This window comes from Pristiophorus japonicus, chromosome 16, assembly GCF_044704955.1.
Source record: "Pristiophorus japonicus isolate sPriJap1 chromosome 16, sPriJap1.hap1, whole genome shotgun sequence".
NCBI lineage: Eukaryota > Metazoa > Chordata > Chondrichthyes > Pristiophoridae > Pristiophorus > Pristiophorus japonicus.
Genome location: NC_091992.1, coordinates 52,334,780 through 52,362,027, shown reverse-complemented (window position 1 = coordinate 52,362,027; position 27,248 = coordinate 52,334,780). Strand labels below are relative to the sequence as shown.

At 42.6% G+C, this 27,248-nt stretch overlaps 1 protein-coding gene across 7 annotated transcripts in view; it reads right to left on the bottom strand.

Annotated features, from left to right (window-relative positions):
- The window catches only part of LOC139226496 (general transcription factor II-I-like), a 208,328-nt gene that overhangs the window by 79,936 nt on the left and 101,144 nt on the right, over positions 1-27,248 (bottom strand). For all 7 annotated transcript variants that reach the window (XM_070857315.1, XM_070857313.1, XM_070857316.1 and 4 more), the window contains exons 12-15: positions 19,098-19,163; positions 13,464-13,526; positions 2,838-2,936; positions 1,923-1,988 (exon numbers count right to left, since the gene is read on the bottom strand). In XM_070857315.1, coding sequence (XP_070713416.1) covers positions 1,923-1,988; positions 2,838-2,936; positions 13,464-13,526; positions 19,098-19,163 — 294 coding nt within the window. The remainder of the gene's footprint in view (positions 1-1,922; positions 1,989-2,837; positions 2,937-13,463; positions 13,527-19,097; positions 19,164-27,248) is intronic.

The window sequence follows — 27,248 nt, the reverse complement described above, 5'->3', positions numbered from 1 at the left end:
TTAAACAAATCAGTCCCAGCAAGTTCCAAGATAATGCTGGGTAGAAACAGTGTATGGAAGATGCTCTTTAGAACAAGAGAAACTGCACAATGTTGTATTTTCTTCCACAGTTCGCAACCCCACACATGTAGACTGACTAAATAGAATTAGAAGGAAAAAAAAGAGTCGTTCTTATCGGGGCAGCCGATGCACTCAGCATCTCCTTAGGACACGGTTGGAAATAAGATGTCTTGCAGACCTAGATATCCTCAACAGTTAGAATCATAGAAAGGAGGCCTTTCAGGCCATAGTGCCTGTGTCAACTCTTTTAAACATCTATCCATTAGTCCCATTCTCCTTGCAAATATTTCCTTTATGTATATAGCCAATTTCCTTTTGAAAGTTACTACTGAATCTGCTTCCTTCATACTTTCAAACACCTCTATAAAATCTTCTCAGTTTTCTCTACGCTAAAGCAAGCAGTGCAACCATGGCACATTGGTCAGGTTGAGTACAACTGCCGGGCAATGTTCCCTTTAAGCTATGCTTAAATGGAGGTTCTGCGCAACCGGTTCACCGGCTTTTTGGAAAAACATGCATGCGCAAAATTTTGAATAGGCCACACAGCCCATTAAAGGGGCCGCGCGCCCAAAACATGAGAACACATTTCTGCCAGGTCCTGTTCGACCTTGAACAGCTTTCAAAATCTCAATATCCATATGATCAAGACTGCATACTTCTACCCTTGCAATATTTGCCCACCTCATCCCACTGTGTCACCATCAAATTTAATTTTCCAACTCCCTTCAAGCTGACCTAAATCCTAGTGTCAGCTGTGGCTCAGTGGGTAGCACCCTTGCCTCTGATTCAGAAGGTTGTGGGTTCAAGTCCCACTCCAAGGACTTGAGCACATAAATCTAGGCTGACATTCCAGTGTGGTGCTGAGGGAGTGCTGCAGTGTCGGAGGTGCCGTCTTTTGGATGAGATGTTAAACAGAGGCCCTGTCCACTCGCTCAGGTAGACGTAAAATATCCCAGGGCCCAGATTATCTGGTCATTATCACATTGCTATGCACAAATTGGCTACCACGTTTAATACATTACAACAGAGCCAACACTCCAAAAAGCACTTAATTGGCTGTAAAGCGCTTTAGGATGCCCGGTGGTCGCGAAAGGCGCTATATAAATCCAAGTCTTTCCTTCTTCCCATCTTTATATCTCTTGCACTTCTCCACCCGCGCCCACCTAACCACTTGCTGATCATCCCCCGTCCTTGTGCATATACTAGCTTGATGCTGCCTCATTCTCATCTACAAATCTATGGCCTCATCCCAATTTACCACGATAATCTCCTCAAACTTTTGGGGCTTGGCCTATAAAATATAACATTAGTGAAATCCAACATAACATTTTCTAATCCACAAGATCTTTTGTTTATTGTGTGAGGAGGCAGCTGATTTAGAACAATAGCTTAGGTGCTTTCAGATTATCAGAGCAAACAATAACTTTGATAAGACCAGGTAATTCAATGAGAAATGCAGCTAAGAACGATTGATCATTTCCACGACCAAAGCGTCCAATATAGAGTCCCTGCTCCCCATCCTAATTGTGCAGAATGGACCACCCCCGCCACACACCAGTGTAGAAGATGCCGAGAATAAATAATTTCCATTTAATTATTTTCTAATAAATTTTTAGTTCGTATAAACAGCGAGGAGATTCCTGAAGGACATATTTGGCACAAATTTAAATAAATAAGTACATGATGTAAGCAGACATACAATATATGCAGTTGCTGACAGTCTCTTTGCTATAATACACCAAGCACTAAAGAGATGAAAGTGAATGAATCCATGTTTTTAGATAATTGAAACTTATTAAGGTAGCTTCATTAACAGTACAGTCTGCTTAGCACTTTACAATAGATTTAAATAAAACAGTTACCATATTTCGTATCAAAAAGATCTTCCACTTGTTTTCTTAACTCAGTAATTCTGGAATTCCATTGCTCTGCATTTAAAAACAATGTTTTCAGTTATGGAAAAAGTTCAGTAAAATACTGTAAACAGTATTCAGCAACAGTAGTAATGGGTCAGATGTGTTGGCAAATCTATGTAGTACAATGGTCACTATGAAAGGCAATAAATATAAAAATGGAAATCCTTAATCCTGTGTTCGCCAAGTGCTGTCCACTATGAGCAAAAGCTGTACCACAATAATGATAGAATACATCTACAATGAACTTTATAGAGTTGACAAAAATCATTTGTTCAAAAGTCTGGTTCCAGCATGAATGCATATGATGGTTAAAAACAAACTAATTACACAATGCAAATTACACAAAGCAGATTGTTGTAAAATCTAAAATTATACTGCGCACCATATTGTTGAAGTGCAATCTTTGCATGATTATTTCTTTCCGCATACTAGCGCCATTGAATTTTCTGAAGAAGTTGTTTATAAACCATCCCACGCTACACAAAACAAATTTTCCTTGCCAAGCCATTACCAACCACAACACTGGAAATCCCAAAATGTCAAGACAGTGAAAAAATTTTAATAATGCACAACCTATATGGACTTTATCAGTAGACATTGCATGCTCAGTCTGCAAAAACCTGCCCATCTTTTTTAAATTTCTGAAATTAAATATTTTTTAGTGTACAATGCATAGATTTTTGATGGGGGAAAACCAAATCCTTTGTTAATTTATTTACACGCACTAACTTCGGCATTATTTAATGAGGTATGGCCATGGCCATGGGATAAATGGAATCTAGCAGGTCTCTGGTGATTAGACTCCTGTTTCTCTTGGAATTGAAGCCAACTTTTTCAGATGCAGACGAGCTATTAACTCACCAAAATTGAACTCCCTACTTTTCCGTTTCACCGTAGCCCCAGCATCTGTTGACTGCACAGTAGTCTTTGGTCGCTTATTTGGTGGGAAATATTCATCATCTGTAAACAGAAAACAGTTTCATTAATTTTGCTTTCTAAATCTATCCATGGAATTCATTAAAAAGGTATTAGAGATCAGTGACTGCCTATCATACAAATCCGATTAGGCCAATTTAATATAGAGCATCCATGAAGGCATAATAATACAAGCTGTATCTCTTCAATCCGGGACTCTTTAGTCCGGAAACATCCCTAGTCCGACATCGACCCTGGTGTGGGTGGCATCCCATACAGTTCATAAGCGGGCCAGGGAAGGGTCTGTCTCTCGGTCTCTCTACGGCAGTCTATGTAAATATTTCACTTTATACAAATGTGTGTGTGGAACAGCTGTTGTATTATATTTCAGGGGGAGAAGAGAAAAAGGTCAGAAAGACAAGAGAGCGAGAGAAAAAGACAGAAAGAGCAATAAAGAGAGATAGAAAAGAAAATGGACAATGGGGAAGAGAAGCAAAATTATATTATATCTGCTTTGGTTCCAGACATTGCAGAAATCTCATTCTATGGTATTTGAACCACATTGAAGCAGGAATTTTTTCAAAGCAATGTAGCTAAACATTTGGGATTAAAATAGTAAGAAATTGTTCACTGGGCTCTATATTATCCAAATAAGTTTGGAATAACTGATCTAATTAGTGAATGAAAACTACTAGATCAGATACTGATCGGAGAACCATAACGGAACTGAAACTAGATTCAAAAGCAGTGTATTGAAAGCAAACTTCTGTATCAACAAAACCAACAAGCCGTTTGGTGCCTGCCATCGTTCAGAATTCTTCAATCAGTTTTTCATGGAAATAACTGGACATAAGCTATGTTAACTTTTGTTTTTCAGCAAAAGCTTGCCTAAAAATGAACATTCTAAGATGGCCCCATGCTAAGTTTGGATTGCTTGGCAGATTAATGGTAATTATTATTATGTATTTAACCCCTTGTAACCTGTATTACACCACCACCAGAGGGCCTACCTATTGGAGTTCGAAGGGATCCCAGCATCCCTTGGGAGCACTGTATATAAGCAGGCCACCGAGGTACCAGCACTTGAGTCTAATTAAAGGAGCTACGGTCACACTTACTCATTGTTCACAGTACTCAGTTTCATCCTTTATTATGAGCTTAACAATTGGTAACGAGATAATGAACAACTGCGTAAAAATGCAAAGAACAGTTGGTATCCTGGAGAAGTTCTCAGAAAGGGACGATTGGGAGGCCTTCGTGGAGAAACACGACCAATACTTCGTGGCCAATGAGTTGGAAGGGGATGAGAACGCTGCCAAACGAAGGGCGATCCTCCTTACCATCTGTGGGGCAACAACCTATGGCCTCATGAAGAATCTTCTAGCCCCAGTAAAACCAACAACCAAATCCTATGAAGAATTGTGTACGCTGGTACGGGAGCACTTAAATCCTAAGGAAAGCATTTTGATGGCAAGGTATCGGTTCTACACGTGTCAACGGTCGGAGAGCCAGGAAGTGGCGAGCTACGTCGCCGAACTTAAGCACCTCGCAGGACATTGCGAATTTGATGGATTCCTAGAACAAATGCTGAGACACTTTTTTGTGCTTGGCATTGGCCACGAGGTAATCCTTCGCAAACTATTGACTGTTGAAACTCTGAATCTGAGCAAAGCCATGGATAACCATAAATAAATAAATATTTATTTATTTATTTATTTATTTACTTACAAACACTTGCGTTCTCCTCTTTGTGCTCCAGATACTAGGTGCTGTTGCTGCTGGGTTCCCAACCATCCCAGAATCATGAATGGTTACAGCACGCGAGACGGTCATTCGGCTAGTCGAGCCCGTGCCAACTCTTTGCAAGGGCACCTCAGCTAGTCTCATTCTACCGCCCTTTCCCTGTAGCCCTCCCTGAAAGCCACGATTGAGTCTGCCTCCACCACCCTTTCAGGCAGTGCATTCCAGATCCTAACCGCTCTCTTATGTCACCTTGATTCCTTTACCAATCACCTTAAATCTGTGTCCTCTGGTTCTTGACCCTTCTGCCACTAGGAACAGTTACTCTCCATCTATTCTGTCAGACCCCTCATGATTTTGAATACCTGTATCAAATCTTCTCTGCTCTAAGGAGAGCAACCCCAGCTTCTCCAGTCTATCCACGTAACTGAAGCCACTCATCCCTGGAATCATTCTCGTAAATCTTTTCTGCACCCCCTCCAAGACTAAAACCTCATTTCAAAGGGACTGGGATAAATATTTGAAAATGAGAACTATAAAATGATTGGGGAGAGGGGGGGTGGGGGGGGCAGGGATAATGAGGTTGCAGGAGAGTGTGCCAGCACCAGGGACCAAATAGCCTCCTCCTGTTCTGTAATTCTGATCATTCAATGAAAATTCTCCTTTATTGAGTGATTTAGAAATATTGTTGCTGCTGAACTGTGTTTAGGGCAATGTGACTTGTGAGAAATGCCCCAAACACTGAGCCCACTGCCCTTTGTGCGATCTCTCGGTTTGGTTCAGATCGGCCTATGTTGCCCGGTTTTGATGTGTGAAGTCCAAGTACAGATCAGCTCTGACTTAGGTCACTTTCAAACAGAATCAGAGTTCAAAAAAATGGGGAGAGGGATCGGGCTTGGCCGCACCTTGTACAGTGCAGGGGATTATGGTTACGGTTTGAGGGTGACTATCAGCGGGTTATAGGATTAGTACTGGTTACAGGTGCGATATCTGGGCATTACACCTATTACTACCACTTACATGTAGACTATTAGTGAGTTATTATTACTATTTTACAAGTATTACTATTTATTAGTGCAATTTCCATTGAGTTACCATTGGTTACTGGTGGAATCAGCTCCTCCCACCTCTAGTTTCCCCATTGCGAATCACTGCCCTACCCTCGACTCCCCTCTGACCCGGCCCTTTGCCTGCTCACGGGTGGCTTCCTGGTTCATGGAACTTGAAGCTGCTGGCACGAAACCACAGGCAAAAATAGTCAACTACAGGGCACTCAACCTTTATTAAAGTAAATGCAGTAACATTTGTAGAAGTCATGTGATCAGGCATCACATGGTCAGAATGTCACATGATCAAACCTCCAGGAATGCCTCCATTCAGAGGCAGCAACCCTAATTGCTAAACCATGTCTTCCAACCAGATGACAAACCTGGGCCACTAGCATCTTACTTATTTACAAACCATTTCTTAAACTAAAGTTCTAACTCTTTCTTCAGGCAACTTTTATTCCAGGCGCTATTTTTCATTTCTTTAGCTTAAAAGGAGCTTTTATTTAAAAAGTAAGCTACCATGAAACCAGTTTTATTTAATGAATTGCCAACTTTATCCCACATTGCATTTACTAGTGTATTTTTTTTTTTAAATAGCTCCACTTTGTTCCCTTCTGCTGCCAGTTTTGTTTTAGTAGCACCATGACGTGCGAGGATTCTTCACCGCAGTTAAGTCCACCTAAGCACCCAAGACACTACCCCACTGTTGGCCAAGAACGGAGGCACTCATTAAGGACACCGAGGCAGTGAGGGTCCGCTGGAAGGAGCACTTCGAAGATCTCCTCAACCGAGACTCTGCCTTCGACACAAGTGTCCTCAACTCCATCCCGCAGCATTCTACCCGCCACCAACTCAGCAAAACCCCAGCTCTGCACGGGGTAGAAAAGGCCACCATCAGCTCAAGAATAACAAAGCATCAGGAGCAGATGGAATCCCCGCTGAGGCACTAAAGTATGGCAGAGAAGCACTATTGCACAAAAAAATGCATGACCTCATCTCTCTTAGCTGAAAGGAGGAGAGCATGCTGGGAGTTCCGAGAGGTGGATAAAGGGGAACCAGTGGATTTGGTGCATTTGGACTTCCAGAAGGCATTTGACAAGGTGCCACATAAAAGGTTACTGCACAAGATAAAAGTTCACAGGGTTGGGGGTAATATATTAGCATGGATAGAGGATTGGCTAACTAACAGAAAACAGAGAGTCGGGATAAATGGTTCATCCTCGGGTTGGCAACCAGTAACTAGTGGGGTGCTGCAGGGACCAGTGCTGAGGCCCCAACTACTTACGATCTATATTAACGAGTTGGAAGAAGGGACAGAGTGTAACGTAGCCAAGTTTGCTGACTAGATCCATGCAGCAGAGCTGGTCTCCAGTTGTCCTGGTTAACCTTTGCCACTGGACCAAGACCTAGCTCTGTCAAGCCCGTGTGGTGGCTGATGCGCAACGGCAACACTACGTTAAAAAAAATCCACGCACAGGCACCTTCCACTCTTCAGGATGTAGTTCGGGACCTGGAATATTATTGAAACACCTGTGATCTCATCCTTTTTTGGCGTGAAAGCAAGTCATCCTCGCTTTGAGGGACTGCCTATGATGATGATGATGATTCACCTCGACATCTCTGCAGTTGCCGATCTGTTCAATCACACCCTCACCCAACGATGACTCCAGGCCACGCAGTACCAAGCAGCCCGGGACCTGCTTTTCCAATGTAAAACTTGGAATGGGCTGCGCAGCCCGTTAAAGGGACCACGCGCCCAAAATAAAAAATATGGTGCACATTGCCCTCACCTCCACCTTTGATGTCCTAGTCCCCATTCAAACCATTAGTGTCTCTCGCCCTGGCCAATCCCCATGGTATGGCCCTCATCCCATAAGAACATAAGGAATAGGAGCAGGAATAGGCCATATGGCCCCTCGAGCCTGCTCCGCCATTCAGTAAGACTGAGACTGATCATCGACCTCAACTCCACTTGCCTGCCCGATCTCCATAATCCCTCGATTCCCCTCGAGTCCAAAACTCTGCCCCACTTAAGTCCAAGGGCCCAGACTTGAACAGATATGGCAGGTTTAGCCATTCACCACCAGATCTGGCTGGACCTCAAAGCAGTATCGGGTCCTACTCTTGTCTGCCGAAACTGATCATTATTCCAGGATCACTCTGGAACGCAAGGATAACCCCTGGCGACTATTCTCTGCTGCTAACTGTCTTAAACGCCTCTTCCCTGTCTCCTCCACACTCGCCACCAACAAGTGCGAGGAGCTCCTGGACTTTTGTCTAAGATTGGGACTATCCGTTCAGCTGTCTCTGCCACTTCCCTTCCTTCCCCTAGCCCACCGGACTAAGCGTTCTCCGAGGTTCCCCCCTGCCCTAGCCTTGAACTCGCATCGTTCTCCATTTCTCTCCGATCTCCCCTCATGCCCTTTCCGAGCTCATCTTGTCCACGAGATCCATGTCCTGCTCTTTTGGCCCTATTTTCACTAATCTGCTGACCACCATATTTCCCTTCCTAGTTAATATTGTTAACGGCTCTGCTGTCATCACACCTCCTCAAAAAAACAACCCTTGAACCCACCGTCCTTGCAAACTACCACCCCATCTCCAACCTCCCTTTCCTCTAAAGTCCTTGAACGTATTGTCGCCTCCCAAATCCGTGCTCATCTTTCCCGCAACTTCATGTTTGAATCCCTCCCAATTAGGTTTCTGCTTCTGCCACAGTACTGAAACGGCTCTTATTCCTTCTCTACCTGCTGCAGCCTTTGACATGGTTGACCCCTCTATCCTCCTCCAACGCCTCTCCACCGTCGTCCAGCTAGGTGCGACTGCACTCGTCTGGTTCCATTCTGATCTATCTAATCATAGGCAGAGAATGTCCAACAGTGGCTACTCTTCCCACCCCTGCACCGTTGCCTCTGGTTTCCTCCCCCCCCCACCAGGATCTATCCATGGCCCCCTCCTGTTTATCATCTATATGCGGCCCCTCAGTGACATCATCCAAAAACACGGAGTCAGTTTCTACATGTACGCTGATGACACCCAGCTCTACACCTCCACCAATTCTCTCCACCCCTCCACTCTATCTAAATTATCTGACTGCTTGTCCGACATCCAGTACTCGATGAGCAGAAATTTTCTCCAACTAAATATTGGGAAGACCAACGCCATTGTCTTCGGTCCCTGCCACAAACTGCGTTCCCTAGCCATCGACTCCATCCCTCTCCCTAGCAACTGTCTGAGGCTCGACCAGACTGTTCACAATCTGGGTGTCATATTTGTCCCTGAAATGAACTTCCGACCGCATCTGCACCATAACTAAGACCACCTATTTCCACCTCCGGAACATCATCCGACCCTGTTCCTGCCTCAGCCCATCTGCTGCTGAAACCCTCATCCATGCCTTTGTTACCTCTAAACATCAACCCCCCCCCCCCAAAAAAAAAGACTTGCATTTTTATAGCACCTTTCACAACCACCGGATGTCCCAAAGCGTTTTACAACCAATGAAGAACTTCTGAAGTATAGACACTGTTGTAATGCAGCCCACACTGACATATGTGCGCACTAGGTCCGAGCAGCAGAACTGGTCTCCAGTCGTCTTGGGAAATCCTTGCCACTGAACCAAGACCTAGCTCTGTCAAGCCCGTGTGGTGGCTGGTGTGCAACGGCCACATGTTAAAAAAATCCATGCAACGGCCACATGTTAAAAAAATCCATGCGCAGGCATCTTCCACCCTTCAGGATGTAGTTCAGGACCTGGAATATTAGGTCCTTCATTGAAACACCTGTGAACTCATCCCTTTTTGGCATGAAAGCAAGTCATCCTCGTTTCGAGGGACTGCCTATGATGATGGAGGAAAAGCAGTGTGTGAGGAGGATACAAAAAATCTGCAAAAGAACAGACAGGCTAAGTGAGTGGGCAAAAATTTGGCAGATGGAGTATAATGTTGGAAAGTGAGGTCATGTACTTTGGCAGAAAAAAAATCAAAGCAAGTTATTATTTAAATGGCGAGAAAACTGCAAAGTGCTGCAGTACAGCGGGATCTGGGGGTACTTGTGCATGAAACACCAAATGTTAGCATGTAGGTACAGCAAGTGATCAGGAAGGCCTTTATTGCAAAGGGGATGGAGTATAAAAGCAGGGAGGTCTTACTACAATTATACAGGGTATTGGTGAGGCCACACCTAGAATACTGCGTACAGTTTTGGTTTCCATATTTGTGAAAGGATATACTTGCTTTGGAGGCAGTTCAGAGAAGGTTCACTAGGTTAATTCCAGAGATGAGGGGGTTGACTTATGAGGAAAGGTTGAGTAGGTTGGGCCTTTGTTCATTGGAATTCAGAAGAATGGGAGGTGATCTTATCAAAACATATAAGATTATGAGGGGGCTTGACAGCGTGGATGCAGAGAAGATGTTTCCACTGATAGGGGAGACTAGAACTGGGGGCATAATCTTTGAATAAGGGGCCGCACATTTAAAATTGAGATGAGAAGGAATTTCTTCTCTCAAAGGGTTGCAAATCTGTGGAATTCGTTGCCTCACAGAGCTGTGGAAGCCAGGACACTGAATAAATTTAAGACAGAGATAGACAGTTTCTTAACCAATAAGGGATTAAGGGATTAAGAGGTTATGGGGAGCGGGCAGGGAAGTGGACCAGAGTCCATGATCGGATCAGCCACGATCGTGTTGAATGGCGGAGCAGACTCGAGGGGCTGTGTGACCTACTCCTGTTCCTATTTCTTGTGTTCTTATGCCGTAATCGTTACCATCTTCAAAAAAATGGGACAAGTCCAAATGCGGCAAATACAGAGGAATCTCTCTGCTGTCGGCCACTAGGAAAGTCATCGCAAGAATCCTCATCAACTGTCTTCTCCCTGTGGCTCAAGAGCACCTCCCAGAGTCACCAGTGCGGATTCCGTCCACTATGGGGTACAATGGACATGATCTTCACGGCGCGACAACTACAAGGGAAATGCAGGGAATAGCGCCAACCCTTGTACATGGCCTTCTTTGACCTCACAAAGGCCTTTGAAAGGATCAACCGTGATGGACTATGGAGCGTACTCCTCCGTTTCAGCTGCCCCCAAAAGTTTGTCACCATCCTCTGCCTGCTCTATGATGACATGCAAACCCGTGCTCCTGACCAACAGGTCCACCACAGACCCAATCCACGTCCGGACCGGGTCAAGCAGGGCTGCGTCATCGCACCAACACTCTTCTTGATCTTCCTTGCTGCAATGCTCCATCTTACTCTGAACAAACTCCCCACTGAAGTGGAACTAAACTATAGAAGCAATGGGAACCTATTCAACCTTCGTCGCCTCCAGGCTAGATTCAAGGTCGTCCCATCTTTTCATTGAACTACAATACGCAGAAGACGCTTGCGTCTACGCAGAGGCCAAACTCCAAGCCTTCATCAACATCTTCACAGAGGCGTACGGAAGCATGGGCCTTACACTAAACAGCCGTAAGACAAAGGTCCTCCACCAACCTGACTACCACCCCCCCACCCCCCGTCATCAAAATCCACGGCGCAACCTTGGACAACGTGGACCATTTTCCATACCTCGGGAGCCTAGCAGCAAGGGCAGACATCGATGATGAGGTCCAACACCGCCTCCAGTGTGCCAGCACAGTCTTCTGTCGCCTGAGGAAGAGTGTGCTTGAAGACCAAGACCTCAAATCTGGCACCAAGCTTATGGTCTACAGGGCAGTAGTGATACCCGCCCTCCTATATGGCTCAGAGATGTGGACTATATACAGTAGACACCTCAAAACGCTGGAGAAGTACCACCAGCGCTGCTTCCACAAGATCCTTCAAATCCACTAAGAGGATAGACGCACCGTCATTGTTTTTGCTCAGGCCAACATCCCCAGCATCGAAGCACTAATCATACACGACCAGCTCCGTTAAGACGGCCACATCGTCCGCATGCCCGACACGAGACTCCCAAAGCAAGCGCTCTACTCTGAACTCCTACACAGCAAGCGAGTCCCAGATGGGCAGAGGAAACGATTCAACCACACCCTCAAAGCCCCTTGATAAAGTGCAACATCCCCATCGGCACTTGGGAAATCCTGGCCCAAAACCACCCAAAGTGGAGGAAGAGCATTGGGAGGACGTTGAGCACCTCATGTCTCGTCGCCGAGAGCATGCAGTAATCAAGCAAAGACAGCGGAAGGAGTATGCAGCAAACCAGATTCCCCACCCACCCTTTCCTTCAACCACCGTCTGTCCCACCGGTGACAAGAAACTGTAATTCCTGCATTGGACTGTACAGTCACCCAAGAACTCACTTTGAGAATGGAAGCAAGTTTTCCTCGATTTCAAGGGACTGCCTATGATGGATGAGTAGAGCCAATTCCCTTTCCCCCTTTCAAGTCAGTGTGAGTGGCTCCAATTGCAATACCCTTTATGAAATCAGCTGAGCAGTTAAGCATTTAGAGCTAAATTTCAGCAGTAAAATTTGAAAACTGATCATTTTTGTAATGCTCCCCCTATACTACAAGGCCAGGAGTGGACAATCTTTCAAAACTCCTAAGCTCTGGAAAGAGAAACTGTATAGTAACCAAAAACCACAAGACTTAAATATAGTGCGTCAATACCCTCAGAGAACAAGAGAAGGCTATGCAGCCTATCAAGCCTGTTCTATCATTCTCTTTGATCACAGCTGATCTGTACCTCAACTTCATTTACCTGTATATGCTCTATATCCCTTGTCACCCTTATCGACCAAAGAACTATTGATATTAGTATTGAAAATTTCAATTAAGTCTCCACAGATCCGTTATTGTCTCACAAAGTACAAGTACACCAGGCATGCCGTTTTAAAACCTACTTTAAGAGTTTAGCTTTGTACCCAACTATTTATTTGAAACCTGGATTAAACTTTGCCTCTCTCCTATATTCTGCCCTTTCATCTTCCCATATTCTTCTCTTCCCTCTTATTCTTGTTTGTCTGTCTTTTCCTTCTCCCCTCATATTCTCATTAACTCTACAATTATTCCCATTATACATTTTTTTGTTCCTCCATATGCTACTGTATGTTCTCTCACCACCATATCTCTCCCATGTGTCATATCCGTACTCTTTCCATTAGATACAATTGATACGTGAGGAATAACACATACCACAATTTTTAGTTTTAACAAACTGAGGTTTCTATTAGGACAACTCCAGCTATTAATCCTCCTTCTCACTCATGGCTTTTTGAATCGTTTATCATGAGAATGCAGGGATTGGAAAATTCCAATTTTTCAAAGAACCACTATCACTGCCCCACAAGATAGACCCGAATACTTGTTTTAGTCAAAGTTCAAAATTTTGACCAGTGGTAGTTCACTTATTCCTCCTCCAAAAAATACAACTTTTCAATCAAGCGCTCCCCTTCAGACATCTGAAGAAATCATGAAGCTAAACTAGAATTTTTTTTTGAAGCACAAGAGCTTATTGGTTTATGTCATTTTCTAAAGCCATTCTCAACCAATTTTAAGATTTTGGGTTATGACATACTCAGAATTATACCGTCACCATATTTTTATAAATATGAGGTAGAGAAAAAGACTAGGCCAGAAATGCAGGAAGAAAAATTATGGAAGAAAAACACATCCAGCTGCATCTGCAACTACATAAATGCAAGTTTTTTTGCAGATTAGTGTTTTAGATTAAAACAAACACTAGAACTGAATGCCAAACTCATTAGTAAATATTCAACTACAATGCGTATAGTGTTTCCTGTGTACTCTGCCAAATAAGTTAAAACATCCAAAAACTCAATGCTTACCTTCAATAGTAACTTCTACTTCTGGGTCGTCACTAGTTTCAGAAAGCTCCTGCTGAGTCGAATCTAAGAGACACAAATACAGAATATATACTATTTAAGATGCACAAATTAAACTTCGAATGGAAAGCTAGCTTTATATTCTTAAAAACATTTTCCTACAAGCAACTGTCACAATCAATACATTAAGCAAGAACTTGCATTTATATTGCACCTTTCTTGGCCTCAGAATGTCCCAATGCACTTCAAGGCTAAATAAAGTTTTTTTTAAATATTAATATAAAGTGCAGTCATTATTGTAAAGTAGGGAAAACAACAGCCAATTTTCACTCAGCTAGGTGCCAAAAGCACCAATGAGATAAATGAATGGATAATCTGTTTTAGGGATGTTGGTTGAGGAATAAATGTTGGTTGACGCCAGGAGAACGCCACTGCTCTTTTTCGAATAGTGCCACGGGATCTTTTACGTTCACCTGTGGGGGCAGATGGGGCCCCGGTTCAACACCACATCTGAAAGATGGCACCTCCAATATTGCAGCACTCCCTCAGCACTGTACTGAAGCGTCAGCCTAGATTATGTATTCAAGGCAAGGAGTGGAGATTGAACCCACAACCTTCTGGCTCAGAAGTGAGACTGCCACAACTAAGGCAAGGCTAACCCACAACATTTAGGGATGTTCCAGTAAATTATTTTGAAGTACTTCATGTAGACAAACTGCAGTTGCCAATTTGCCCACAACAGGGTCCCACAAACAGAAAATGAACAAATGACCACCTTATTAATTTTAGTGGTGTTGGTTGAGGGAAGAATGTTGTCCAGGACACCGAGAACTCCTTGCTCTTCTTCAGGTATGACGACCCAATTTTGGAACAAACAAAATATTTCTCTACCAACTTAAAAGCAACATTCGACAAACTGAATTTGGCACCAACCAAACTGGTTACCACCAAAAGCAACTAATTATATGCCTATCATAACCATTAAACATTTTAAAAGTTGTCCCCCTATGTATAGTTGAGAATCAGATCACAATATTGTCCCAGAACAGAACATATCCACAGATGCAGAAGAGGGGCCATCTTCCCACTAGCATCCCTGGAAAAACTCAGATGGGGCACAGGTAGTTAAGATAGGTTATTTCTTAAATTCCACTAGCAGATCCCAGTCATTAGAATTGGGAGAATTGTTGATTTTAAAATTGGAAACTTTACATTGAAGGAATTATTATTCCAATAAAAATCTAGCCCTATGTCTTGAACTCAAAATACAAATATATGAGTATACAATTCCATAAACAGTGATTTTGTTATAATACATGAACCTACTGTGAAGCCTTTAAGTCATTCACTTGTTCGCCAGAACAGTTCTTGCTCACTTGGCCATGTTCCCCTGCTTCTATGCCCCAGAATCTCATTCAATGTAACCAAAATCACTTTCACAAGTTATAATCTCTCATCCATGCCATACCTTTAATGTGCTTTGGACTCCGGGCACACATCCTCTTGCCTTAAACAAATCAAGTGACCTAAACTACACCCTAATGACCCTCAGTGTTGTAGCTATGCTCTCTCACATTTTGAAAAAGTTCCAGTTCCCAAATACAATTTGGACCTGAGTGGTGGGAATGGCAAGTGAGTCAGATTACTGGGGATACTATCCCATTAAGATACAAGGACTCATTTTGAACTATCATTTTTGACTAAAAGAGGCAGCAGAGACCAAGAGATAACACAAGTAATGCAACACAAATATTTGGTTGCTTCAAGCAGCATTAGAACAGACAGAAAACTGTAGTGCAAGTTGGGGAGGAGCTATGTAAATTAAGATTGAATTTATTCCTGAAAGATGAAGAAAACCATACCTGCACACTATTCTCCCTTATTTGTTCAACCTCCACATACAGGATTTAGCAAAGTAATATCAGTAGGACTCTGAAGCACTAAAATGTTCAGTAATATTTGGAGTACTATTTCCAAAGTGATAGAATTATTAGGATTACTAAACAACAATATTTTACAATGTAGAGAAAATAGAAAAGAGCTGTCAAGACTGTCAATGGAGAAAACATAGAATACATTTAAAACAAATGGAATGGGCGGAGAAACCAAAATGCAAAGTCAAGGACACAATCGTTTCCCTATGATTTCACTGTGGATGATAGCTAGTCCTAATTACACAGGGAATTTAACAAAACTAAAATGCTGTAACTGGGATTAGAACGGCAATAGGCTGCAATTCATTGAAGTCTCAAAGCATAGTGCCACAGAATGGTAAGATACTGGCTCACATCAACATTCCGACATGGAAAGTTCCCAATCACGAGTCGGGCACCAAGGGAAGGGAAAGAGCAGAATGATGGAGAAAAACTGGAAAGCACTACTGTTCTTGTGCTGCTCTCACACACATACTTGCAATTGGTTATTGGGCAATAAGAGCAGAGATCTAAGAATGGGTTTCCAACCTGTCCTATCAACTAGGGATGGTGTTCAGCACAGAATACAAAAAAAAAGAAAAATTAGCTAGCAAAAAAATAAATAAAACCATCGCATAAAATTTTCCAATAGCCGCAAACCTTTGCGTTTACCAGTGTTTATGCTTTATAAACCACATCTACTGAGCATAATTCCTTAACACATTTTCTATCTTTCTGAAAAAATATACATTTGAATTTAACAAAGATAGGAGTCATAGGCCCCAATCTTGACAGTGGGGGGGGTTTGTGACCGAGGGCAGGGGGGGAAAGGAGGAAAGAGAGTCTGGTCTTTCCCTGTACGCTGCGTTCTCTGTCAAGCAGAGAAAGCTTGTGAGGAGGCATCAGGCCAGAAGCTGGTTGGGAGCCTGCAGTTGATTTGGAGTCTAGGGTATAGTCTAAAAATTCGAGCTAGACCTTTCAGGAGTGAAATTAGGAATCATTTCTACACACAAGGGGTGGTAGAAGTTTGGAACTCTCTTCCGCAAACAGCAGTTGATGCTATATCAATTGTTAATTTTAAATCTAAGATTGATAGCTTTTCATTAACCAAAGGTATTAAGGGACATAGGCCAAAGGCAGGTATATGGAGTTAGGTCGCAGATCAGCCATGATGTAATTGAATGGCAGAACAGGCTCGAGAGGCTGAATGGCCTACTCATGTTCCCGTGTTCGTACTTCAAAACAACTTTGTAAATTAATTCATGTAACCAATACTCGTGACCGTAATAATCATTAAAAACATGGAATAAAATAAGTATTGTCTTAATCAACTGTGAATAACTGTCAAAACAAAATAACTATGTATTGAATGTTAAAACAAATCACTGAACAGACTGGTTTATGCATGGATAGTTTATCAGCTGATTCTTTTGCAAGATAAATCAGAGAGTCACTATACCAGTAGAATGCAAGACCTACAATGATTATGATGACTGAGTTTTATCGTGAGCTGCTCGTGTAATCAATATTGAAAGATCTGTTGATCAACTCAAATATCAGCTGATCTCTGGCATCAATTTTAAAGTTTGCACTGCTAAAAACAATTGGAGTAATTGTAGGGCAGACCTCTTACACTCCTGACACAGCCTGTTTAAACATCCTTATGTTCCACTGAGTGGAGCACGTGCTGAATACATCGACTTATTGCTGTATCAGTATGGGAGCATGCATCAGCTGCTTCAGTAGTGGTTGAAGCAGGCTCTGCAATCATTTTAAATTTGCAGAGGACTCTGCACAATGAGGTGTGAATTGAAACTTTCTGTCCATTTAAAGCAATTCCAACACATTCCTTAAAGCTTTTAAACACAATAGGTAGGGTAAAGTAGTCTAATAATTATGGTACTGGACAAGCAACCCAAAGATTAGCATTCTACTCCTACCATGGAAACTTCAATAAAAGCACAAAAGTTTCTGGGTTGTTGTAAAAGCCCAATGCCCTGCTATCCCTTCCCAATCTGGCCTACGTTATGTGATTGACTCTTAATGCCACTTTGAAGTTCAATAATAAATTCCTTCTGACTCTCAGGCTAGCTGTACTCATACAACAACAACTTGTATTTATATAGCAGTAGTAAAACATCCTGCATTATAAGACAAAAAAAATAGAATCAGAGTCCTGCATCACCATCCCTGGGTAGGATTACACAGTAGTCCTCATGAAATCTGGCCACCATGTCAAGTAAAGCTCCTGCTAATCACCATCGACAACCCCCTCTGACAAATTCATACCCCTCCATGTTGATCACAAGGGCACAGAATGTACAGCCCATTCGAGGTTTCGCTCATGCGCAAAATTTTACATTGGAAGAGTCGGTCCCCTGCAGGGATGCATCCTAGGATGCTGAGGGAAGTAAAGGTGGAAATTGTGTAGGTAATGCCATAATCTTTCAATCCTCCTTGGATGCAGGGCTGGTGCCAGAGGACTGGAGAATTACAAATGTTACACCTTGTTCAAAAAAGGATGCAAGGATAAACCCAGCAACTGCAGTCGAGCAAATTTAACCTCTGTAGTGGGGAAGCTTTTAAAAACGATAATCCAGGACAAAATGAAGTCACTTAGAGACGTGTGGATTAATTAAGGAAAGCCAGCATGGATTTGTTAAAGACAAATCATGTTTGACTTGGTTGAATTTTTTGATGCGGCAACAGAGAGTTGATGAAGGCAATGCAATTGACGTAGTCTACATGGACTTCTAAAAGGCATTTGATAAAGTGCCATATAATAGGTTTGCCAGCAAAGTTGAAGCCCGTGGAATAAAAGGGATAGTGGCAACATGGATACAAAATTGGCTAAGTGACAGGAACAGAGAATAGTGGTGAACGGTTGTTTTTCGGACTGGAGGAAAATATACAGTGCTGTTCCCCAGGGGACGGTATTAGGACCATTGCTTTTCTCGATATATATATTAATGACTTAGGCATGGGTGTACAGGGCACAATTTCAAAATTTACAGATGTCACAAAACTTGGAAGCATAGTGAACAATGAGGAGGATTTCAAGAAGACATGATCTCGCCCTTGTCACTACTTCAACGGTGCATCAAGAATGCGATCTTCATAAGAAAGATAATCTATCGGCTAGGGCCTTCACATCCAAACTGAATTTGGGTAAAAGCAAACCAATATTGCATATGATGTGTATGCTGTATAGGAATAAGGTTGATCACATGGCACCCCTTCACTGTTGTGATGTCATGAACCTCAACCTCTCAAATAATCTTAATGCCAGCCCACTCCAGTTGAATGTTGTAGATGTTTCTTAAATTAAAGAGTATACTATACGTAGACTGCCTTTTTCAGCAGAAACGAGAAAAATCACCTACAGGCCTTACCTGAAAATTCAATGAATCAGACTAATCAGCACAGGAAACTAGTTTTTTTATACTTACATTTATTTAATTACAATCACCAATTAGTAATGTTCTATACTTTATTTTAAATGCAAGTTTACCAAATTTTTACAACTACTTCGTCTTGCAGTTGACAGGTATAATTATTATATATTTTTTTTTAAAACTGATTTATTCGTAACAATTATAAAATCAACAGTTTCAACAACTCCTGCATTAATGTTTTGTTATTGCTCTGACAGCAGTACACAAAGTTAATATTTTAAGTGGGCTTATCAGAACAGAAACACGAGAAAAATTACTCCACTTCTTACCACCTGGTGTATATTCGTCATCAGTCTCATCACTTGATATACTGGCTTCATTCTGAGGCCCACTTTCTGTTGGCAGATAAAACTTTGAATTACTTTAGAATATTGTTTTGCATACTGTAATACAGAACATATTTGAAATGGATGAATGTAGCTTGGCTGTAAATTATTGTTCATTATGCTCCAAATGAACAGAAATATATCTTCAATTTCCTCAGTCATCTTTTAAATTAGTATAGCGCTATTTAAAGTGCTATTATGAAGATCACTTTTCTCATAGCCCTTCGCATGATATAGTTTCAAGCAAATGGAACTTTTGGGAGGAGCGGGAAGGAGAGAAACAGAGGGAAGGCGGGAAAATGCTATATGTAGCATTACTTATTGCAACTAAAGAGAGCTCTGTCGATTGGAGTAGGCAGAGCACACCAACAATTACCAATGGCACAAAAAAACGACATAATGCTACAGCTTTATATTCATCTTTATATCTGAACACAAAATGTCAAATGCCAAACAGTCTTTCACCTGAAATATGATTACTGAAATGCTAAAAACATACCAAAATTGCACTACTGTTTACTTATATAGGTAATTAACTGACATTTCTTGTTTCATTAGACATGTAAAAATGATTGACAATACATAGCATAGTAAAGTGCTGCAGCCTTATGGGGATAACATCACCATTTCAGCCTACAGCCATTTTTATTCATTTGTTTTGCTATGAGCTCCACTTGATCATCATCTTGCCTTTTAAAACATAGCAGCATTCTTTCATACTGATCTGCAAGATAGGTAGTGACTTATATTCGTCTACAATTTGCGTGTGTATACATGTGCAGTGCGCGCATGCATGGTGCGCGTGGCCGGGGACAGTGCGGGCACGCTCGCGTGTGCATGTCGGCATTGTGTGTGGGCGTGCCCAGGAGAGGCATGACTTCAGGCCCAGAAGAGGGTAGGGCCTAGGACTGCACGGGTCAGCTCACACAGATATATGTGCGCACTGGGTCCGTGCAGCAGAGCTGATCTCCAGTTGCCTTGGTTAATCCTTGCCACTGGACTAAGACCTAGCTTGTCAAGCCCGTGTGGTGGTTGGTGTGCGACGGCCACCACACATTAAAAAAAATCCATGCGCAGGCATCTTCCACCCTTCAATGTGTATTTTGGGATCCAGAGTATTAGGTCCTTCATTGAAACACCTGTGAACTCATCCCTTTTTGGCGTGGAAGCAAGACATCCTCGATTCGAGGGACTGCCTACGATGATGATTTGCCTACATTTCTCGTGTCCACCTAGCCATAGCAGAACATGTCCAGGTTAGTCGTCATTTCATATTAAGCAAAAATAATCCCAGTCATACCAACATTGGTCTTCCTCTGGAGTCTGTCTTCCAATGTTTTCAACTTGGTAATTTTTAAAAATCTTAGCCATATCTTGATCTTCCAAACCCACCAATAAAAAATTAAGTTTGATTTTGCCATTTAGCACATTGCTTTTTGCAAATCAAATCTACCTGTTTATACTGAGGTTGTACAAAAGTCAGACTGAGATTACTTAAAAGCCTTGAGTATGGATACAAAATTAGCCAACAAACAGAAAGTAGCGACTAGTGGTGAACCGCTGTCTTCACTGTCCCACAGGAATTGGTATTAGGTCTGCTCTTTTTATATATATTGATGACCTGGACATACAAGCTATAATTTTGAAGTTTGATGACACAAAAATAAAGAATGAAGTAAACAGTGAGGAGGATAGTAACAGACTGCAGGAGCACAGACAGGTGAAATGGGCAGACACATGGCAGGTGCAATTTAACACAGAAGTGATGCCTTTTGAAAGGAAGAATATAAACTAAATGGTACAATTTTAAGGGGGTGCAGGAAGAGAGACACCTGGGGGGGATGTACATATATAAATCTTTGAAGGTGGCAGGACAAGTTGACAAATCAGTTTTTTTTTAAAAAAGCACAGGATCATTTGTTTTATAAACAGAGGCATGGAGTTATGTTAAGCAAGGAAGTTATGTTAAACCTTTATAAATCACTGGTTAGGCCCCAGCTCGAGTACTGTATCTAATTCTGGGCTCCACACTTTAGGAAGGATGTCATGGCCTTAGAGAGGGCATTGAATGGTACCAGGGATGCTGGACTTCCTTGCTTGTGTGCTCTATACCTCTGCTTATAAAGCCAATGATCCTGTGCTCTTTCAACAGCCTTCTCAACTTGTCCTGCCACCTTCAAAGATTTGTGTGGAGGGACTAGAGAAGCTTGGGTTGTTCTCCTTAGAGCAGAGGTAGTTATGGGGAGATTTAAAAGATAACAAAGGGTTTTGATAAGAGTAAATGAGGAGAAACTTTTTCCAGTGGCAGACAGGTCAGTAACCAGAAGATACACATTTAAGGTAATTGGCAAAAGCAGAGACGAAATGAGGAGAAACCTCTTTTGAAAAGGATATACAGAAACAGGCCATTCGGCCCAATTAGTCCATGCCAGCAATTATGCTCTACTCGAGCCTCCTCCCATCTTTCCAAATCTAACGATCAGATAGGCTCCATCTAATATTATGCGCTTCAACCAGTTATCCCAGTGTCCTGGCCAATATTTATCTATGTAGGGAAAATACCATATTATTGCTACATGTTGTAGCCCGCCACCTATGGACTGTTACAGGGAGCCAGAGTTTTGTTGGGCAGTAGTTTCACAACGGTGCTGCTTTATCAATGTTATGTGGCCGCTCTTGCGTATACCTACCTTCCTCTACAATTTTTTTCGGCTCTGCGGGAAATTCTATGGCAGCAGCATGGTCTGTAGAGCAATCTGTGGAGCACTATTCTCCATGAATGGCTAGCTGGCTCACCTCATGCCTTTTTCACGCTCTCTAAAGTCATCCATCACTTGCCTTGAAAATACTACCACCGTCAATCTCTCTGGAAAGTTTGTTTGATTCTTTTATCCACCCACGTAATGTTCCCTCTGGGACACTTGCTTCTATTTGGCAATACCTTTCAGTCTTTTCACAGCTTCCAATTTGTCAACCACAGACTAGGTTTTATGTTTTTTCTTTGCAGGCATTATTGAAACAAAGCAAGCTTTAGTGAATAGCACAAGAATTATACTGCAGGAATGACAGTACCAGCTGGTGTGAATAAGCAGTATATACAGGGGAGTGCAACACAGCTGGATTAAAAAAAAATCAGGACCACAGCAACATCTAGTGAGATCAAGTCGGAAATACAAGACACCACACTACAGGTAAAGGGAGTGGAAAAGAATGAAGGTGGTCATACAAACTATCAAATCCTGATTTTAGTTCACAAAGAATGGTCAGCCACTTGAAAGATGTTCAGTTGCAACTAGGTGTACTACTTGTGAATATTAATCACAAGGACAAACAAAGTGATGGTGACAGTTGCAAAGAGCAAGCAGAAAGCAGCCATATGCAGTAGTTTCCATTTAATCAAAGTTGAAGGGGCTAAGCAAAATATCCAGTTGAGTGCAGCAGCACAAGTGGGGCTCACAGGAATGCTGCAGACTTGGTATCATGACGTGGAAGACCTCCGAAGAAAAATGGTTAACCAAGAGAAATCGGTACTTCTATAAAAAAGGGATCAATTTCAAATTTCACTGATGTTTTAATCCCATTTTGTCAGCTGGCAAGCACTGCACTTTGTTTCTTCAGCTAGCAGGCACACACCTACTCACCAGGAGCGGATGGGATTCATCCTAGAATGGTAAGGGAATTGAGAGGAGAAATCAGGGGTAGAGGCCATAATATTCCAATCCTCCTTAGATACAGGGGTGGTATCAGAGGACTGGAGAATTGCAAATGTTACACCACTGTTCAAAAAAGAGTGTAAAGATAAAACCAAAAACTACAGGCCAGTCCGTTTAACCTCTGTAGTGGGGAAGCTTTTAGAAACAGTAATCAGAGACAAAATAACAGTCACTTGGATAGATGTGGATTATTTAAGGAAATCCAGCATGGTTTTTTTTTTTAAAAAAAGAGGCAAATCATGTTTAACTAATTTGATTAAGTTTTTTGATGAGGCAACATAGAAGGTTGATGAGGGTAATGCGGTTGACGTGATATACATGAATTTTTTTTTTTAATTCGTTGACGGGATGTGGACGTCGCTGACAAGGCCAGCATTTATTACCCATCCCTAATTGCCCTCGAGAAGATGGTGGTGAGCCACCTTCAACCGCTGCAGTTCCAAAAGGCATTCGACAAGTATCACACAATAGGTTTGCCAGCAAAGTTGAAGCCCATTGACAATAGCAGCATGGATACGAAACAGAATAGTGGTGAACTGTTGTTTTTCGGACTGGAAGAGGTTATACAGTGGCGTTCCCCAGGGATCAGTTTGAGGACCACTGCTTTTCTTGATATATACAAATGTGACATCTGAAATCCAGAAACCTCGGGACTGAGGCCGTTCTGGATATTTCTGGGATTCGGAATGTCTTTGCCTGGGGGAGAGGGGGAGAATGTGGGGAGAGGGGGAGAATGTGGGGAGAGGGGGAGAATGTGGGCTGAGGCAAGGTCGGGCGCCAAAGCGGGGGAGTCCGGATTTTGGATCATTTTCCGGTTTCCAGATGACCCCGTCACGGATCGGCCCCGTGTCCGAATTCCGGAATTTGGACATCGCACCTGTATTAATGACTTGGACGTGGGTGTACAGGGCACAATTTCAAAATTTCCAGATGACACAAAACTCGGATGTATAGTGAACAGTGAGTAGGATAGTGATAGATTTGAAGAGGACATAGAAAGGGTTGTTGAACGGACGAACATATGGCAGATGAAATTTAACACAGAAAAATGTGACGTGATACATTTTGGTAGAATGAGGAGTGGAAATATAAACTAAATGGTACAATCCTGAAGCGGGTGTACAAACAGAGACCTGGGAGTATGTGTGCACAAATCGTTGAAGGCAGCAGGGCAGGTAGAGAAAGCAGTTAAAAAGGCTTACGGAATCCTGGGCTTCACACAGGAGGTATATAGAGTACCAAAGCATGGAAATGATGATGAATCTGTATAAAACACTGGAACAGCACCAACTGGAGTACTCTGTACAAATCTGGGTATCACAGGAAAGATGTGATGGTCTTGAAGCATCAGAAAAGATTTACAAGAATAATTCCAGGGATGAGGGACTTCAGTTACGTTGATAGACTGGAGAAGCTAGGGTTGTTCTCCTTGACGAGAAGATTGAGAGGAGATTTGATAGAGGTGTTCAAAATCACGAGGGGTCTGGACAGAGTAAATGGAGGGAAACTTATCCCATTGGCAGAAGGGTCGAGACCCAGAGAACACAGATTTAAAGTAATTGGCAAAAGAACCAAAGGCGACGCAAGAAAAAACTTTTTTATGCAACGTGTGGTCAAGATCTGGAATGCACTGCCTGACAGGATGACGAGGCCAGACTCAATCTTAACTTTCAAATGGGAATTGGATAAATATCTGAAGGTAAAAAAGTTGCAGGGCTAGGAGGAAAGGACGGGGGAGTGGGACTAGCTGAGAGCCGGCATGGGCTCGATGGGCTGAGTGGCCTTCTTCTGTACTGTAACAACAGCTCAGCATTGCACTCATCTTCAGTAATGTTCTGACTGACAGAATTAAACTCCCCCCAACCATTCCAAGCAGCATGCTAAAATAGTGAAGCCAGCCTGTTTGGCTTCTAAAGTCACCGTCACCAATTCAAGCTGTTGGATAACCATTCTTGACCCCTAGAAACATAGAACGAGGCCATTTCGGCCTGTCGTGTCCACGTCGGCCAACAAAGAGCCACATGGCCCTCGGTCAGCAGCCCTGAAGGTTACATATGAACCTATTAGCAATGAACAATGGCGGACAGGTAAAGAACATCCGGCCCAACCAGTCCGCCCCACATAAGTGCAATACCCCAGGTATCGCAACATTGTACACTCCACCCCACCCGGAGCCATGCGATCTCCTGGGAGAGGCCAAAAAAAGATAAATAATCTGGGAAAATTCCTCTCCGACCCACCTAAGCGATCGAAACGAGTCCAGGAGACCACTCTGGCTGTATTAGATTCCCTGAAGTACTTACCATCGTATCTGTGCCAGCCAACAAGAGGTTATCCAGTCTAATCCCACTTACCAGCTCTAGGTTCCTAACCCTGCAGGTTACGGTCCTTCAAGTGCCCATCCAAGCACCTTTTAAATGTGATGAGGGGTCCTGCCTCTACCACCTTTTCAGGCAGAGTTCCAGACCCCCAAATCCCCTCTAAACCTTAAATCTATGCCCCCTCATAATTGACCCCTCCACCAATGGGAACTTGGCCCTTGCTATCCACTATATCCAGGCCCCTCAAAGTTTTATACACCTTAATGAGGTCTCCCCTGAGCCGCCTCTGTTCCAAAGAGAACATCCTAGTAAATCTCCTCTGCACCCTTTCTAGTGCAATCATGTCCTTCCTGTAATACGGCGACCAGAACTGCACACAGTATTCCAGCTGTGGCCTAACCAGTGTATTATACAATTGAAGCATAACCTCCCTGCTCTTTTATTTTATGCCTTGGCCAATAAAAGCAAGTATTCCATATGCCTTCTTAACCACCGTATCCACCTGGCCTGCTACTTTCGGGGATCAGAGTTCTGTGGACAAGCACTCCAAGGCCCCTTTGTTCATCTACACTTCTTAATATACTATTCTGCAAGAACACTTCAGACCTTTGCAAGGTATGATTGAACACTGTCAATGGCAGCTAACTTTGCTAAATGCCCACATTTTTTGTTGTTCCACTACATTACCATCTAAGAGGCTTACAGTGATGAAGTAAGCTATAATCTGATGGAGTATAACAAACCATATATACACACTACAGCTCAGTTGGATTGGGCATATGTCATAAACTGACTTTAGCTCATAATATAATTGGATACGACAAATCACAAGCCCACAACATTAAGTTAGTTGCTCTTAATTGTCTTGCAGTCATATCCAAAAACAATGAATGTGGTTCATAGTACAATACACTACAAATATGCCATCAACCCTTGACTTTGCAGTGAAGAGTGATATATCAAGGTTTTATACAGAATCAGAAATTAAAGCTGAGGAGGCACAAGAACATAAGAAATAAGAGCAGGAGTAGGCCATTCAGCCCCTCAAGCCTGCTCCGCCATTCAATATCATAAATGATTTTCTACCTCAACTCCACTTTCCTGCACTACCCCATATCCCTTGATTCACTTAATATCCAAAAATCTATCGATCTCTGTCTTGAATATACTCAAAGACTGAGCCTCCACAGTCCTCTGGTGAATGCCAAAGGTTCACCACCCTCTGAGTGAAGAAGTTTCTCCTCTTCACTTCTAAATGGCTGACCCCTTATTCTGAGATTGTGCCGCTGGTTCTAGACTCCCCAGCCAGAGGAAACATCCTCCCTGCATCTACCTTGTCAAGCCCTGAAAGAACTTTGTCTGTTTCAATGAGATCACCTCTCATTCTTCTAAAATCTAGAGAATATAGGCCTAGTCTACTCAATCTCTCCTCATAGGACAATTTTCCCCCCCCCCCCCCATCCCAGGAATTAATCTGGTGAACCTTTGTTGCACTCCCTCTATGGCAAGTATATCCTTCCTTAGGTAAGGAGAACAAAACTGTACACAATACTCAAAGGTGTGGTCTCACCAGGGCCCTATATAATTGCAGTAAGACGTCATTACTCTGATACCTCTTGTAATAAAGACCAACATACCATCTGGTTTCCTAATTGCTTGCAGTACCTGCATGTTAACTTTCAGTGATGTGTACACAAGGACACCCAGGTCCCTGTGAATACCAACATTTCCCAATCTCTCACTATTTAAAAAATACTCTGCTTTTCTATTTTTCCTACCAAAGTGGATAACTTCACATTTCTCCGCATTATATTCCATTTGTCATGTTCTTGCCCACTTACACAGCCTGTCTATATCCCCTTAAAGCCTCTTTGCATCACATCTTGCATTTCCACCTAACGTTGCAATCCACTTACCCTACTGCACCTGCACCAGTGCTCTTCAACTAGAGCCATCAATATACAATTTGATGTCCAGAACCCAAGACAACTTGTCTCTATAAAGTGCCCTTTAATATTTTTAAATATAGAAAAAAAATTCCACGATACTTTGCAGCACTA